At 43.7% G+C, this 15,629-nt stretch overlaps 1 protein-coding gene and 1 pseudogene across 3 annotated transcripts in view; one reads left to right on the top strand and one right to left on the bottom strand.

Annotated features, from left to right (window-relative positions):
• LYRM4 (LYR motif containing 4) overlaps nucleotides 1–15,629 on the bottom strand; it is a 160,391-nt gene that overhangs the window by 108,864 nt on the left and 35,898 nt on the right. For all 3 annotated transcript variants that reach the window (XM_047732056.1, XM_047732058.1, XM_047732057.1), the window contains exon 2: nucleotides 11,559–11,679. In XM_047732056.1, coding sequence (XP_047588012.1) covers nucleotides 11,559–11,679 — 121 coding nt within the window. The remainder of the gene's footprint in view (nucleotides 1–11,558; nucleotides 11,680–15,629) is intronic.
• On the top strand, nucleotides 2,706–4,715 carry LOC125102520 (E3 SUMO-protein ligase PIAS2-like; annotated as a pseudogene).

Below are 15,629 nucleotides of genomic sequence, written 5' to 3'. Positions count from 1 at the left end.
GACTGTTCTTGTAGCAGAAAGGTTTGACCAGGAGAAAGTCCTGAAATTTATGATGGTATAAATACATAGCTGGCTTACAACTTTACTTATCTATAGCCCAAACTCTGTTAAGATCTTAGTAAAAATTGGTCAAGGAAAGCTGAGCATAGAGTAGTTTATTAAAAAAAAAAATGTATTAGGTAGGTTTCTGCAAAAAAAGAAGGGGACAGATATTTATGTGATGTTAAACCATGGGATTTTAGAACTGGAAGAAGCCTTAGAAATCATCATATAATCCTTTGATTTTACAGATAGGAAACTGAAGGTTCACAGATACAAATCCACTTGTTCAAGCTTCAAATGACTTAAGTTCCCCACGCTTAAATACCAATGTCTAAAGCACTTAATTTTATTTTTCCCGATTAAGGAAAAAATTGATGACCAGCTGTAATTCTTTTTTTGTGGGGGAGGGGCAGATTTTTTTTTTTTTAAGATTTTTATTTATTTATTTGACAGAGCTCACAAGTAGGCAGAGAGGCAGGCAGAGAGAGAAAGGAGGAAGCAGGCTCCCCACTGAGCAGAGAGCCCAACGCGGGGCTCGATCCCAGGACCCTGGGATCATGACCTGAGCCAAAGGCAGAGGCTCTAACCCACTGAGCCACCCAGGTGCCCCAGGGGCAGATATTTTTTATTGTGGAGAAAAGTCCCTTAAAATTAACCATTTTAACCATTTTTAAGTATACAGTTCAGTACTGCTAAGTACATTCACACTGTTGTGAAAAAAAGCTTCAGAATTCTTTCAACCTGCAAAGTTGCAACTCTATACCCAGTTAGCAGTAACTCCAGGTACCCGGCTTCCTCCAGCACCTCGCAACCACCACCTACAATCTGTCCTTCCATGACCCACTTCACCCACTTCCTTCATTTGTGTAATGTCCTGGAGGTTCATCCATGCTGCAGCATGTGTCGCAAATTGCTTCTTTTTTTAAAGCTGACTAATATTCGGGGCTCCTGGGTGGCTTAGTGGGTTAAGCCACTGCCTTCGGCTCAGGTCATGATTTCAGGATCCTAGGATTGAGTCCCGCATTGGGCTCTCTGCTCAGCGGGGAGCCTGCTTCCCTTCCTCTCTCTCTGCCTGCCTCTCTGCCTACTTGTGATCTCTCTCTGTCAAATAAATAAATAAAATCTTTTTTTTTTTTTTTTAAAAGCTGACTAATATTCCATTGTAAGTATACACAGCATTTTGTTTATCTGTTGACCCATTGGTGGGAATCTGTGTTGCTTCCACCCCTTGGCTATTATGAATAGTGTATATAATTTTTTTCATGTTATTTTGCTTTCTCACTTTCTCTTTTTTAAAGATTTTATTTATTTATTTGAGAGAGAGAGCATGAGTACGAGCAAGGGGGAGGGGCAGAGGAAGAGGGAGAAGCAGACTCCCCGCTGAGCAGGGAGCCCAGTCTAGGACTTGATTCCAAAACTTTGGGATCATGACCTGAGCCGAAGGCAGATGCTTAACCAACTGAGCCACCCAGGGGGCACTCTTTTCATATATTTTCAATGTCCCTAATGTAGGAGTTGACTTTTCTTTATTCCATCAAAACAACTGTCATGTAAATCTTAGAGATTCCCCTACACTATCAAAATGGTACTTACGCCAAAGGTATACACAAAGAGAGACAGACAGTGTGCTGTTACTTTTCTTCCAAAGGATCTAAAACCATCCTCCCTTTTCACAGGCTTCTTCAAAGGATGAGAACCGGGCGCCTGGGTGGCTCAGTGGGTTAAGCCGCTGCCTTCGGCTCAGGTCATGATCCCAGGTCCTGGGTTCAAGCCCTGCATCGGGCTTTCTGCTCAGCAGGGAGCCTGCTTCCTCCTCTCTCTCTGCCTGCCTCTCTGCTTACTTGTGATTTCTCTCTGTCAAATAAATAAATAAAATCTTAAAAATAAAATAAAAAATAAAAAAAATATTAAGATCCCATTTAATATATTTTTTAAGATTTTATTTATTTGAGAGAGAGAGAGAGCGCAAGCATGAGAATGGGGATGGTCAGAGGGAGAAGCAGACTCCCTGCTGAGCAGGGAGCCAGATGCGGGACTCAATCCCAGGACTCCAGGATCATGACCTGAGCTGCCAGCAGTTGCTTAACCAATTGAGCCACCCAGGAGCCCTTTAATTCAAGTTTTACCCACTATTTAGGGCACTGGAATGGATGTTGCAGTGACTGACAGTGAGAGAAGACAGACATTGTTCATGAGCTTGTCATTTCACAACCAGCACTCTAAAAAAGTTATTGGTGGTCATCTCTCTTGATTGGCCATTGAAAGACTAAACCATAAAATAGCAAACAAAAGTTAAAAAAAAAAAAGTTTCAGAGACTCTCATCTATCACCATCCAAAATGCCAATAAACTGGGCAATTACTTTGCTTTTAGTGACCTACAAATAAAGTAATTAAGTGTAAGCCAAGAAACACTGAAAATGTTCACACATACACACAGTCAGGTTAACTAAAATGAGGGCTACCTGGAACATCAACCCCGTTCCTACTATTTTTTTTTTTTTTTTTAGGATTTTATTTATTTATAAGAGAGCAAGAGAGTGAGATAGAGTGCACAAGCAGGGGGAGAGGCAGGCAGAGGGAGAGGCAGGCTCCCCGCTGAGCAAGGAACTCCACGTGGCACTCGAACTCAGGACTCTGGGATCATGAGCTGAGCCAAAGGCAGATGCCTAACGGACTGAGTCGCCCTGGCATCCCTTCTACTATTTTTAACGGCTGCCTGGAATCTGCTCTGAATGGCTTGATACTTATGTTTGAGGTGCCATCTTCCCTAATTCCTCTTGTCCATCCTGATAGGCAGTTTAAAAACTCGCCCCTTTGTGATGTTCCTGATGTTCTCATCAAGCCCACGATTTTAGCTGAAAGCAGTAGCCAACAATTTCAAGAGAAGTTTTTATTTATTTATTTTTAAAGATTTTGTTTATTTATTTGAGAGAGAGAGAGAGCACAAGAAGGCAGAACGGCAGGCAGAGGGAGAGGGAGAACCAGGCTCTGTGCTGAGCAGGGAGCCCAATGTGGGGCTCGATCCCAGGATCCTGGGATCATGATCTGAGCTGAAGGCAGCCGCTTAACTGACTGAGCCACCCAGGCGCCCCTAGAGAAGTTTTTATTTTTGTTCTGACACCTTACCAAGTTAGAGAGAGAAACATATCCAGGTATTTTTTTTTTTTTCCTGCCAGATGCTAGGAAGGATTATATAGTCCAAGTTCAGCTGGTACTTTGCCTGGCAGAGTCAAGTTACTCAAGAACAAAAGTATCCCAACTGTCTTTGTATAAAAGCAAATGGGAAGCTGTTTCCTTTGCCTGGCTATGCATCACCACCTAAAAATGGAATTGAACATAAATACATCTTTGGTTGGGTTATCTTCAGCTGTGCCAAATCAGATTTCCATTTCTTTGGCAACAGAAATTGGAAAGAATTACTCCAGTTCTGTATATCTTGTGTGAAAGCTCACATCAGCCATGTCATTATAGAGACTAGAAAGGAAGGGTATTGGAAACCTTGATCATTCCAGAAAACTAATTAAAGGAAAACTTACTGCAGCTTCTGAGAGTAAAGTTCCTTCAGGTATCCTTGATGTGCCCTTTAAGGAAAATGAGGCCGGCAATCCCATGCCATGCAGTGACTTACACACATCTATAGTGTTTTGATGCTGCCCTTTATCTGCAATGAATGAGAAGCCCGCTTGGATCTGTCCTAAACAAAAAAGCTGCCCATGAAGAGTCTAATTTTAGATGGGCTTTTTCGGAAATTCTCAATGACTGTTCTGATGTGTATGAGGTCACATTCCAAGAAGATGGTTCTTGGTGTCCAATGAGACAGAAGAAAGAAGCTATGAAAGTACCCAGCAATCACGTACAAAAACAAACATTTCAATGTTTGTTTGTCTTCAAAAGCCTTCTTCAGTGACTGTAGCCAATGAGGCAAGAAGGAAGTGGATGTTACTGACCTAACACCAGACCGCTCTTCCCAGGATGAGGAAGACCCTCTCTTTTGGATGGATGCCCAGCGTGACTGCAATGGACCCCGCTGTTCTTCACCTTCGCTAACAGACCGTTCAGTACCATCCCGCCACAGGCCAACATAAAGCTCGTCATCAGCTCTGCCAGGTTTGGATTTTCCTCTTCTTATCCGACTTGATGCCCAGTACTGTCCTCTTATGGTTTTGGGTAGTATCACCTCACCCCTAACAGCAAGAGTATGTCTGTCACTGCCACCAGCCCCAAGAGCGGTTTCCACGTGAGTTCATCCAGCAGCAGGGTGACACAGGGGTCATCACCAGCAGTGGAAGCATCAGTCCCGACATCAACCCCTCATCGGATGAAAGGAGGACTCACCTGACCCTAGGACTCATTCATTGAAGCTGCTCTTTTTTGGGTCTCTCTGTGGAAGCTGTTTTTTTTTTTTTTTTTTTTAAACAACTACTTTGATATTTACTGAAACACCAAATGGTTTCTTTTGCTTTTCAAGAGATGAATACAGATGACCGCACCAAGAACCAAATGACATGCAAGGATTTTTCTTATTCGTGCTGTACTCTGAACACCAAATACATTCAGCCATAACTGTATCTTCTTGAGAGATGGATTTCAATCTCCTATGTTACTGAATGGATTCTACAAATCAGTTTGAAACTTTTTTGTTATAATAAACAGCAATCAAGTTACACATAAATATTCAGGTAAAACTTTTTTTCTAATTAAAGACGTAATCATTGATTCTAAAATGACAGCAACTTTTGTTTAATGTGATTTGGAGAAAATATATGCAAAGAACTTGTTTGCTAAAAACAAAACAAAGCAAAACAGAAAACCCCTATCTCCCTCCACACCCCAGCCAAAAAAACCAAAAAACCAAAACAGAACAAAACAACAACACAAAACACACCAAAAACACCCTGCACTGGCTTTAAGAACGACCTGTGTGGCATAAAACTGTTATCACTGAAAAGCTCCGAAACCTTGCTGTTACCCAGCATGTACAATCCCATACTACAGCATCAGGTACCATCGCCCAAATACTGAAGTTGCACAGGAACCTCCTTTTGTGGAATGCCTTCCTTACTTTAGTACATGTACAACCCGTCCTTGGTGGGGGGGAGCCAAACAGTATTTGGATGGAAATTTAGTGCTAAATCTGCTAGCCTACTTAAGCTGGTGGTTGGGAAACTTTCTTGCTTTTTTTAAAAATTAATTAATTTATTTATTTTAAAAAAAAGATTTTATTTATTTATTTGACAGAGTTCACAAGTAGGCAGAGAGGCAGACAGAGAGAGAGAGAGAAGGAAACAGGCTCCCCGCTGAGCAGAGAGCCCGAAATGGTGCTCGATCCCAGGACCCTGGGATCAGGACTGGAGCCAAATGCAGAGGCTTTAACCCACTGAGCCACCCAGGCACCCCGGATGGGAAACTTTCAACAGGGAATAGTTGTTCCTCTCCTAGAGATTATGGTTTTACTCAGTTAACTGTGTAAGGAAAGGGTCTATAACACACGCGCATGCACTTGTGCACACACACACACACACACACCCCTTCTGTTACCCAGAGTGCTTCTTCCTGAGAACCCAGGTAGCACGGCCTTCATTGGACGCACTCTGATGAACACGGAGAGCATCACACAGCTGGAAAACTCTGGAAAACCCAAACTCTGCAGAGATACGTGTTTTCACTGGGCTTCTAGATAAAGCTGCTACACATTTAGGCTATAGCTGAGTATTCCTAAAGGCACAATCTTAATTGGCATATTCAGGGAAATTCTGTCAAAGTACAGAAAGATGGGTCTGGCAAGGCACGCCCACTGTAGCCAGAGCTTCCCACCCTCCACTGCTTCTTCTGTATCTTTTCTCATAGACATGTGGCTGGTTAGCTAGGCAGTTAACAAAGGTGACCGCTCTACGTCAAAACGCTTGGAAAATACTTCTGCTTTGAAGAACACAAAATCTCTGTGACCTACACAGGGAGAGGAGGCCCCTGGGTGATGGCAATGGTCTCTAGAGGTCACCTTGAGTTGCAAGAGTACAGAACATTGAAGTAGTGACAACAAATAAGGCAGGCTCTGCTTGTTTAAAATCCACAGTGGCATGACAAACTCTAATGAGTGGGGGTGATTACTGAGAGCTATTCTAATTCATGCCTTATAAACAGAAATCAAAAGGAATACCTTTAGAACAGCAAAATGGAAGAAAGAACCAAGATGAAAGCATGCTTGACCTTCTTGCTTTTGTTTCTGATATGAAAGACCCAAGGGGCCTTGTTTACTGTCTGAGGTAGAAAGTACTTAGGTACTTCTTTGCTGCCCAGATTGTGAGAGAGCTGTTAGCCCAACTCTATACACAACCCAACTTCTGTGCACCCTTTCTGGCACCATCTGGCACATACACAAAAGGCCTCTCCAACTTTTTTTTTAAAAAGATTTTATTTATTTATTTGAGAGACAGAGACAGCACAAGCTGGTGGAGAGGCAGGGAAAGAGGGAGAAGCAGACTCCCCACTGAGCAGGGAGCCCAGTGCAGGGCTTGATCCCAGGACGCTGGGATCATGACCTGAGCCGAAAGCAGAAGCTTAACCCACTGAGCCACCCAGGCATGCAGGGTCAATCTATCTTTACAGAACCATTTTATATGGACATAATAGGAATTTAAAGAAAGCGGGAAGGATGCCTCTGCGGGTTATAGGATATGAGAGGATGTTTGTCCCTGGGAAGAAGTTAGAGACTGAGAGACTGGATTATAATTTTCAGGGAAGAGTTGGTCTAAGAATGTCAAAGAAAGAACAAGTGTATGCCAGGCTTCTACTGAGTGGGCCATAATTATAGAGAGTGAGCAAAAGGAGTCTGACTTGCTCATAATGGAGGAAAAATGATCTGCCATGCTACTTCTTGAAATCAGAATAATCCTTAGGAGGGTGTGAAAGGAGAATGGAAAATACTAATGCTAAGCAGAACTCTGGGTTCTGGCTGAACCCTGGTAACCTGGGTTGCCACAATGAAGCTGAAATCTCTCAGCGTAGTAGTGAGGACACGTAGGAAGAAGGGCCTCTGAGGAAAGGCTGCGCTGGGTTTATCTGATCCTGACCTATCTTGGGTACAAAATTGGGGAATGACTTAAGAATATCTTTATCCTTCCATTTCTACTGACTCAGGAGTGCATGTCCTTGAACTTCTGAGTTTGCTCTAAGCTATGGTCTGGCCATGTGGCCATGGATAAGGATCCAGCTTATACCTTGGTTTCTCTACCTTGAAAAACCAGAAGAAAATCTTTGCTCAGAGACTTCTTTAAAAACTCACATTCTTAACCGTGTGCAGTTGTATTATTAGCAGCACAGCTGATGGAAGGGACTGAAGACATGTCCATAGAGAGCCAGATCCACTTTCAAGACAGACTAGACAGCAGGGAAGAGGTAAACAGTGTCGGAAGAGGACAAGTCGGGTGGAGGGTTCCACTTTGAGCACTGCCTTTACAGACGTGCATATCCAACAGCTGCAAAGATGTCTAGGGGCTTTGTCATCCTCGCAAAAGTGATGCTGAGATTGATGTGCATCTGAGTGGATGGTCTTTGCGTCCAAGTATGCAAGAGGAAGAGGGATCTGATAGGAAGGGTATTAGAGCTCATACCAGTTATGTCTTGTTAGATTAGAGGCTAAGGGTCCCCTCAGGTTTCCACTTTCCCCTCATGATTCATTCTCTTTGAGGAGAGGTTCTAGGTGTAAGGACCTATTTAGCAAGAGGCTTTTATTAAAGTTAAACTGCCCCTGCTCTCCTTCCCCCAGGGGATTTACTTAAAAACAAGTCCCGGAAACCAGCTCCAGGTAACAAAGCCCAGATACAAGGGTGGGTCAGGCCAGGTGGAGACATCCGATCAGTGGTGGGGGGGTTGCACACGGTCTCCCTAGCTACCAAGGAGTAGGGCCCCACCCTGCCTTTGGGAGCCTTTTTGGCGCCAATCCTAATCAAGGTGTAATAGGCTGGTTCAAAAGTCTACTAGGGTCAATTGTAATTCAGTTGGTCACCTAGCATCACTGTGGAGTTTCCTGTGTGTGTTACAATCTCATTGGTTACCTGTGCATGGCCAGGCCCGACCGCATGGCCTTTGCCCTTAAAAGCTAGTCTGTGAAACAGAGAAGAGTCGCCCTCTCTTGTAAGAGGTGCGTCCCCGAACGTTCGGTCTGATTCTTGATGCCTGGCGCGAAATAAAGCTTTGCTTGACCTTCGCTTTGTATCAGTCTTGCTCCTTTAATCACGGACCCATTATTGGGGCATAACAATGGGTAGCCAGCAAGGTATCATGATTTGGTGGCTCAGACCCCCTGCCTGAGATGTATGATCTCAGGGGCCAAATATATCTTCACACACTCCTTTGGCCCACAGAGGATTATGAGAGTCCACCATAGGGGGGGCTTTTCTAGATACTCCTGATGACAATAACAGCAAGTATTTACTATGTGCCAGCATCCTTCTAGGGCTTCACATGTGTTAATTTACTTGCTGCTCATCATAACCCATGAGGTTGGGCCTAGTCTCATCTGCATTTTATATTAGGCACGGAGAGGTTAAGTATCTGCCTCAAGTTCCAAGTCAGAAGCCTGAGGCAGGATGTGAACACAGGCAGGCTGGCCCCAGAGCCCACGCTCTGGCCAGTCAGGCACTGGTGACCATGACAGGGGAGATCCCTATCCTCACGGAGGAAGAGAAAACAGACAAGGCAATAAGTGATGTTATTTTCAGGACTGATAAATGCTATAAAGAAAATCAAAGCAGGCTGTGGGACAGAGTGACAAAAGGAAGGCAATTTTTAGACAGTGTGGTCAGGACAGCCCTCTGAGAGAAGGTCAAATCAGAATAAAAGTCTGAGGGAAACAGGGAATCAAGCAACAGAAGGTCTGGGGAGAGAGTACTCCAAGCAGAGGGGACCAAGCCTCCACGATGGGAACAAGCTGGGGTGTTTCAGGGACATCAGGAAGGCATCCCAAAGTGTGAAGGAGACGAGCAATGGAGAGTTTTTGAGAGCTTCTTAAGGATTTCAGATTTTATTGCCATCGTGCTATGAAGGCTCTGGAGGATTCTGAGCAGGGGTATAATCTGCTCTAATTTCCCTTTTAAGAAAAGAACACTCTGGCAGTATGTGGAGAATAGATCACGCAGGCATGGGAAATCAGGAAGGCACATCAGAAGGCTATGAGGGGGGCGCCTGGGTGGCTAGTTGTTAAGCATCTGCCTTCAGTTCAGGTCATGATCCCAGGGTCCTGGGATCGAGCCCCACATCGGGCTCCCTGCTCAGCGGAAACTTGCTTCTCCCTCTCCCACTCCTCCGTCTTATTTTTCCCTCGCCTGATGTTTCTCTGTCTCTATCAAATAAATAAATAAAATCTTTAAATAATAATATAATAATAATAATAAAAGTAAGTACCACAAATTAAAAAAAAAAAAAAAAAAAGAAGGCGGTGTCTATGAGAGCTTCCAGGGTGAAGAAAATAGACACTGCTTTATTTCAGGCCTTTAGGCCAAGGTCACCTCATACCAGCCTACAGCAGGGCAGCTGGAGGAGTCACTAACATCTCATAAGCTAACCACGGTAAGTGTTACACCTGGATTCAGCAAGAAAGAAAGGAAGCCAGCAGGAACTTCCCAGTTCTTGACCTGTAATTGGCTAACAAGTTCTCTAATGGAATAGGAATGCTTTCACTTGTCAAAACCTTTCTGAGCAGAGTTTTCAGGGCCCAAATAATCATCCGCTGCTCTCCTGGCAAAGCGCCCTGGGCCCCAAAGTAGGCAACCTGTCCCCAACTGGCAAGGAAGGTGCCCTTGCCGGGCTGTCCTGAGGAGGGCACCCTGGCTCCCACAGGTCCAGAGGTTGCAGCATTTTGAGCTGGTTTTAAATGTGGGTTCCCTGGGGATGTCTGACAGTCGAGAATCTTTGTGTTCTTGAGAGGGCGGTTTTAGCATTTCAAACCGGGAGGGGACACAGACAATTACATAACAGAAGAAATGGCCGCACAAAGTACTTACAGGCACCTTTTCTAAGCAGTTTCTACTCTGCAACTCTATGCTAAAGGATAAAGCCAGTCTGTTTGGGAGATGCTTGCCAGCGTCTATATCAGAAAGTGCCAAAGAATCGAATCTGAGTTTATGTGAAATGAGGACTCAGGCTGCTTGTTTTTTCCAACTTCCAATGCTAAAGCATCCCATAAAATTCAACCAGTGATGCCTGCAAAATGCCATCATCCTGCAGTTTTCAAAATGAAAACTCATTTACCTGCCAATATCAAAGTATATGCAAATACGCAGATCAGTTTCTTTTTCTAACTATCCTATTATCTCTCCATGGCCTTCACTGAAGATCATTTCCTAGGTTTGTCTGAATGTGGCAAAGTTATTCTGTGGCTAGAAAACTGGAGAACTCAAGGACGGTTATCAGAATCTGAAAAGTCATTTTAGAAGGGATTGTTTCATTACCTTGCAAGACTTTTGAATTTGACATAAAGAGAAAACTACGGTAGTTAATATTGCTTCTTTTTTGGAGTTAAGCATGAGGAAGGGTTAGGGATGTATGTATGTATATCTACACATATATATGTCACATAGTATGATATGATTTGCTGTCAGCCGAGCTGGTATCTCCTGAGGATCCTAAACAAGCCCTTTCTAAAACTCGAGGCAGAACTGAGGGAAATGGTAAGGGATTTCCCTTCTATACTTTATAAACAACTTTACTGCAAGTAAGAGAGATAAGAAACAGAAATAGAGCTTATGGTACGATTGTTGCTAAATCAAAGAAAAATAGTGAAAAGGATGATCTTTTCTTAGAGGACGAGAAACCAACTAAGAGCAGACTACTCAGCCTCTGACTGTCTAATTAATTTTGCAGAAAGAGGGACATATCACACTACCCAGGAGACCATGCTGCTGCAGATGTTCTGGTCCGCTTCCGGAGGAAGAGCAAAGCAAGCAGAAATCAAGGTGATCCCTGGCACTTCTACAAGACGAGACAAAAACACCTTCCAGGGTCTGTTACGGGGTCAGTAGCTAAGCAGCTGTGCTCTACCCCATTTGCACCTGCAGATACACCTTCCAAGTGGCAACAAAATTCAGGTTCCTCACCAACAATGGTGTCTCCAAGGAAAGGGCAACAGCATCTTGAATTATGATTTTAAAAATACTAGGAAAAGTACAACATATTTATGTTCTCTGACATATGTCAATGGATAAATGTGTAAATATATCTCACAAAGGGACATTTTTTAAAAAGTGTCATATTTAAAGGTCAGCCTTTAGTGAACGATGAGAATGCAGCAGGGAAGGCTGCATTCCCGAGATTCTGGAAAGCTGATATTTTCCTTTATGTTCTCCTTGAGTTCAGTAATATGATAGGTCATCTTTCTGTGTCTATATGAGTAAGAGGAACAGTTTCATGACCCCATGGTATAAATCATAAATACCAAAAGCAGTGATGGCCAATTAAGGGGGATATGTCAAAGTTTACAGCTTTTAATGAAAGACAGTACATCATCGAACCGTCTTACCTGTCGACGAATTATTCCAAGGTCTCTTTTGGCTTTATTCACTAGGGCTTGAATTTCTACGGGATCCTTTACATTCTTATTTTCTCTGAAGGCATCTCTTATCCTCCTGACAGCATAAGTCCTAAATGAATTCAGGAGAAAAAAAGAAAAAGTGTCAGCAGTCTGAAGCTATGCTTTTAAATGAAATCAAAAGCCTTTCCTTATGAATTAACTGTCTGTATTCCCCTGTGGATAATCCACTTAGATCTTGGCTCTTGGGACAGGCCCATTTATTACTATTCTGGGATGACTAAGCAAACAGATTAGGGGAATAAATCCAGCACAAACAATTCACATATACAAGGCAAACTGCTACTGAATTGCTCCTCAGACTCTCAGTTCTTCAGTTATTCATGCCTGAGTTCTCTTCATTAATGTGGCTAATTGAACCTTTAATGTACAGGGACAAGGCAAGAATTAAAAGAGGTGAAACGACGTGCCACATATTCATGCACCAAGATGGTGATCTATGCCTGACTCGGGTCAGCTCCCCAATCTTCTCCCATCTTTTAGCTGTTTATTCCTCTTTTGAAATATAACACATAAGGGTCGTACTACAGTCGAGAGTGGAGATCATAGCAAAATGCTTTCCTCCATCTTTTTTTTTTTTTTTTTAGATTTATTTATGAGAGAGAGAAAGCAAGTGAGAGAGCGAGAGCACAGGTAGGGGGAGGGTCAACAGGAGACTCTTCAAGCAGACTCCCCGAGTGGGGAGCTGGACATGGGACTCAATCCCACAGCCCATGAGATCATGTCCCGTGCTGAAACCAAAAGTCGGATGCTTAACTGACTGAGCCACCCAGGCACCCCTGCTTTCCTCCATCTCTATAGTGCATACATATGCACACGTAAGCACATACAAACACCCCTCCCCACCAAATAAATTGCATGCAGCAAAGGACAATAGTTCAAGAGGACGGCTTTCAAATCAGACAAGCTTGGCTTTGCTCCAGGCTCCCATTGTTTGTTGAACTTGGGCAAGATTCTTAACATAAGGCCACGTTTCCTCATCTGTCAAATGGGCATACTACTACCTACCTCTGAGGGTTACTGGGAGGATTCAGCTTTTTTTTTTTTTTAAAGACTTTATTTATTTGAGAGAGAATGAAAGTGAGGGAGATCACAGAGAAGGAGAAGCAGACTCGCTGCTGAGTGGAGAGCCTGATGTGGGGCTCGATCCCAGGACCCTGGGATCGTGACCTGAGCTGAAGGCAGTCGCTTAACCAACTAAGCCATCCAGGCACCCGAGCAGTCAGCTTTATCACATAACCCAATCAATGAAAGCTCTTCCTAATAACTTCACCCTTCATCCTCAGGGTCATACTATGGTGTGTGGACAGACGGCAGAATGGTCTGGATAACCAAGAGTCCTTAACCTGATGTGCCCCCTACATAGTCATGGCTTTGTCCCATGCCCTCCGCATGTACGCAAGACTGAAGACAAGAGAAGGAGGAGGAATCCAAGTCAGTCATAGCAAACACCATTTTCTCCAGTCCTTTTATGATCTCAGATGGCTCTGCTTTTAACTTTAAACATCAGTTAAAGAATCCCTGTGAAACTGTTAATAGCATTTACATACAGAGGCAAAGAGATGAGAAAGGAGAATATACCTTCTTAGGGAGTTGGGAACGTGTTTGGGGAGATGGATATAATTTCCTGGGAAAACTTGTTTTAGAGAAGACTACTTTCATTTTAGATCAACTTCCCTAAAATAAAAAGAAATTTTAAATTAAAAATCCAAATGGCAGGTTCCTTGTGTTTAAAAGCAAAAGTAAAATGAAATCTTGTGCCATTAAGAATCGTGACAGAGAAAGGCAGACATTTTTAGGACATAAGCCCCTGGACAGTCGCTCATCTGAAGCCTCGGTGAGCCAATGGGAGTATTTGCAGAGATGGTCCTGGGTACTCAGGATCAACCTTGGGGCAACCATGACTGGAAATGGAATCCCTAAACTAGCAGACACTATGTAACAGGGGCTCCTTCATTATGAAGACTTGGCAAGGATTTTTACTAGTAGACTTGATCAGATATTCTCCTGGATAGCTGCTAATCTAACAAGATTTTAGCCAGGAAAGCTAAAAGCAATTTCTAGGCTATTTTCTTGCACAGCATGATGGTTATTAACATAATACAATATCACTGTCCTTCCTCACACCCACCCATTCCTCAAAACAGTTTCTTTGTCAGTGGTGATGAGAGCAGAGCAGACACCACAATTTAATTCTAACATTCTGTTCACATGTAGGACTGGTTTTGGAACAGGAATTTACCCCAGGAGTCATCTGTTGTTTTAGTTCTTCACTCAGGATGCTGCATGGGCTTTTTGGAAAAATGAAATGGTCAACAGAATTCATTACTAAATTCATTTTTCTAGAAGCCAGTGACTAGCCCAGAATAGCTAGCAAAAAAAAGGAGTACGGCTTGGAACATGAAGTCTGAAGTTCCTCTAAAGTTGAAGGAAATCAGAAAATAACTTACGGCGCTCAATGATTTCTATCAGCTGAGCTCAAGGTCCAGCCTTTTACAGTCGGCTGTGTTTTCTTTTCTTTTTTTTTTTTTAAGATTTTATTTATTTATTTGCCAGAGAGAAAGAGAGAGAGAGAGAGAGAGAGAGAGAGAGTGAGTGAGCACAGGCAGGCAGAGTGGCAGCAGAGGCAGAGGGAGAAGCAGGCTCCCCGCCGAGCAAGGAGCCCGATGTGGGACTTGATCCCAGGACGCTGGAATCATGACCTGAGCCGAAGGCAGCAGCTTAACCAACTGAGCCACCCAGGCGTCCCTCGGCTGTGTATTCTTGTTGCCTCCCCAGATCTCCAAAGTCCACACCTAGAGGAGCAAAGTTCTAGGTGTTTGAATTAAATGTGTCTAAAGTAATCAAAAGTCGTCTTTTGATTACTGCACCTCTAACATGAACGATGTGATGATGGCTCTCTTCTTTTCTTGTTCTACCTCCTCCTCCGTCGTCTAAAACAAAGAGTTTTTCTTCACCCAAGGAGGTCACTGCACTGGCTCAGAACCATACAAGTAACTACTACTGCAAGGACAATTTTTCAGTTGTATGAATTATTTTTTTTCTTAAATAGATTTTTTAATTTGGGGGGGAGGGGCAGAGGGAGAGGGCAAGAGAATCTTAAGCAGGCTCCAAGCCCAGCACACAGCCTGTTGCGGGGTTCCATCTCACCACTCTGAGATCGTGACCTGAGCCGAAATGAAGAGCTGGATGCTTAATGGACTGAGACACCCAGATGCCCCAGTTGTAGGGATTCTTTCAAGTGATCATAACTTTGTGAAGGTAATCACAAATCTGCCCGAATCCTCAAATTTCACAGGAGAGGGAGATCCACCAATGTTTCGGTTCTGTCCCCGCCTGGTTTTTTACCCTTTGCGTTTTTATCCTTTGCGCTTTTTCCACCACTACAAGGGAAACCGTTTATCCTTGAACACATTCTGGCTATTGGTCTCTTGACCCTATCACTGAACCAGAACATTCCAAAGGAAAATGTGCAGCTGCCACATGATGCCTGCCTCAGGATGGTCCTAGGAGGAGTCAGATGCTGTTTGAAATAAGGCGTGAAAAATTAACAAATAAAAGGCAACACAACAGCCAGAGCTCCCAACTCTGAGAAAGCGACCCCATCCACAGAAACAGTAAGGCTATGCTGCTCCTATAGTCCCTCTCCCTCCACCCTCCTGAAGCCCTGCAGTTTCTTCATGCTTCTTCGTGCAGATTTCCATTTGGCTTTTCTTCTCTACCCCAGCCTTTGCCCTCTGGTCCACCGTGAGACCTCCGCATGGACACAGGCTCTACTGACTATCCTTTCACCGCTGCAAGGATCAAACTCCTGTATGGGATTCTCCCACCCATTGTAATTTCCCAGCTGCCAAATAAACCGCACACAGTAATGGAAGCTCTGTGGTGCCCGAGGTCTTGCTTTACTCCCTCCCCGCTTCCAAGGCAGGCCCTAATAATCACAGTACTTGGAGGCTCACGTTGGTTGCAGCCTCAAAAAGGTGCGTTTGGAAACAAGCTGAT

This window comes from Lutra lutra, chromosome 6, assembly GCF_902655055.1.
Source record: "Lutra lutra chromosome 6, mLutLut1.2, whole genome shotgun sequence".
Taxonomy (NCBI): domain Eukaryota; kingdom Metazoa; phylum Chordata; class Mammalia; order Carnivora; family Mustelidae; genus Lutra; species Lutra lutra.
This window is presented reverse-complemented; position numbering and strand designations above follow the sequence as displayed.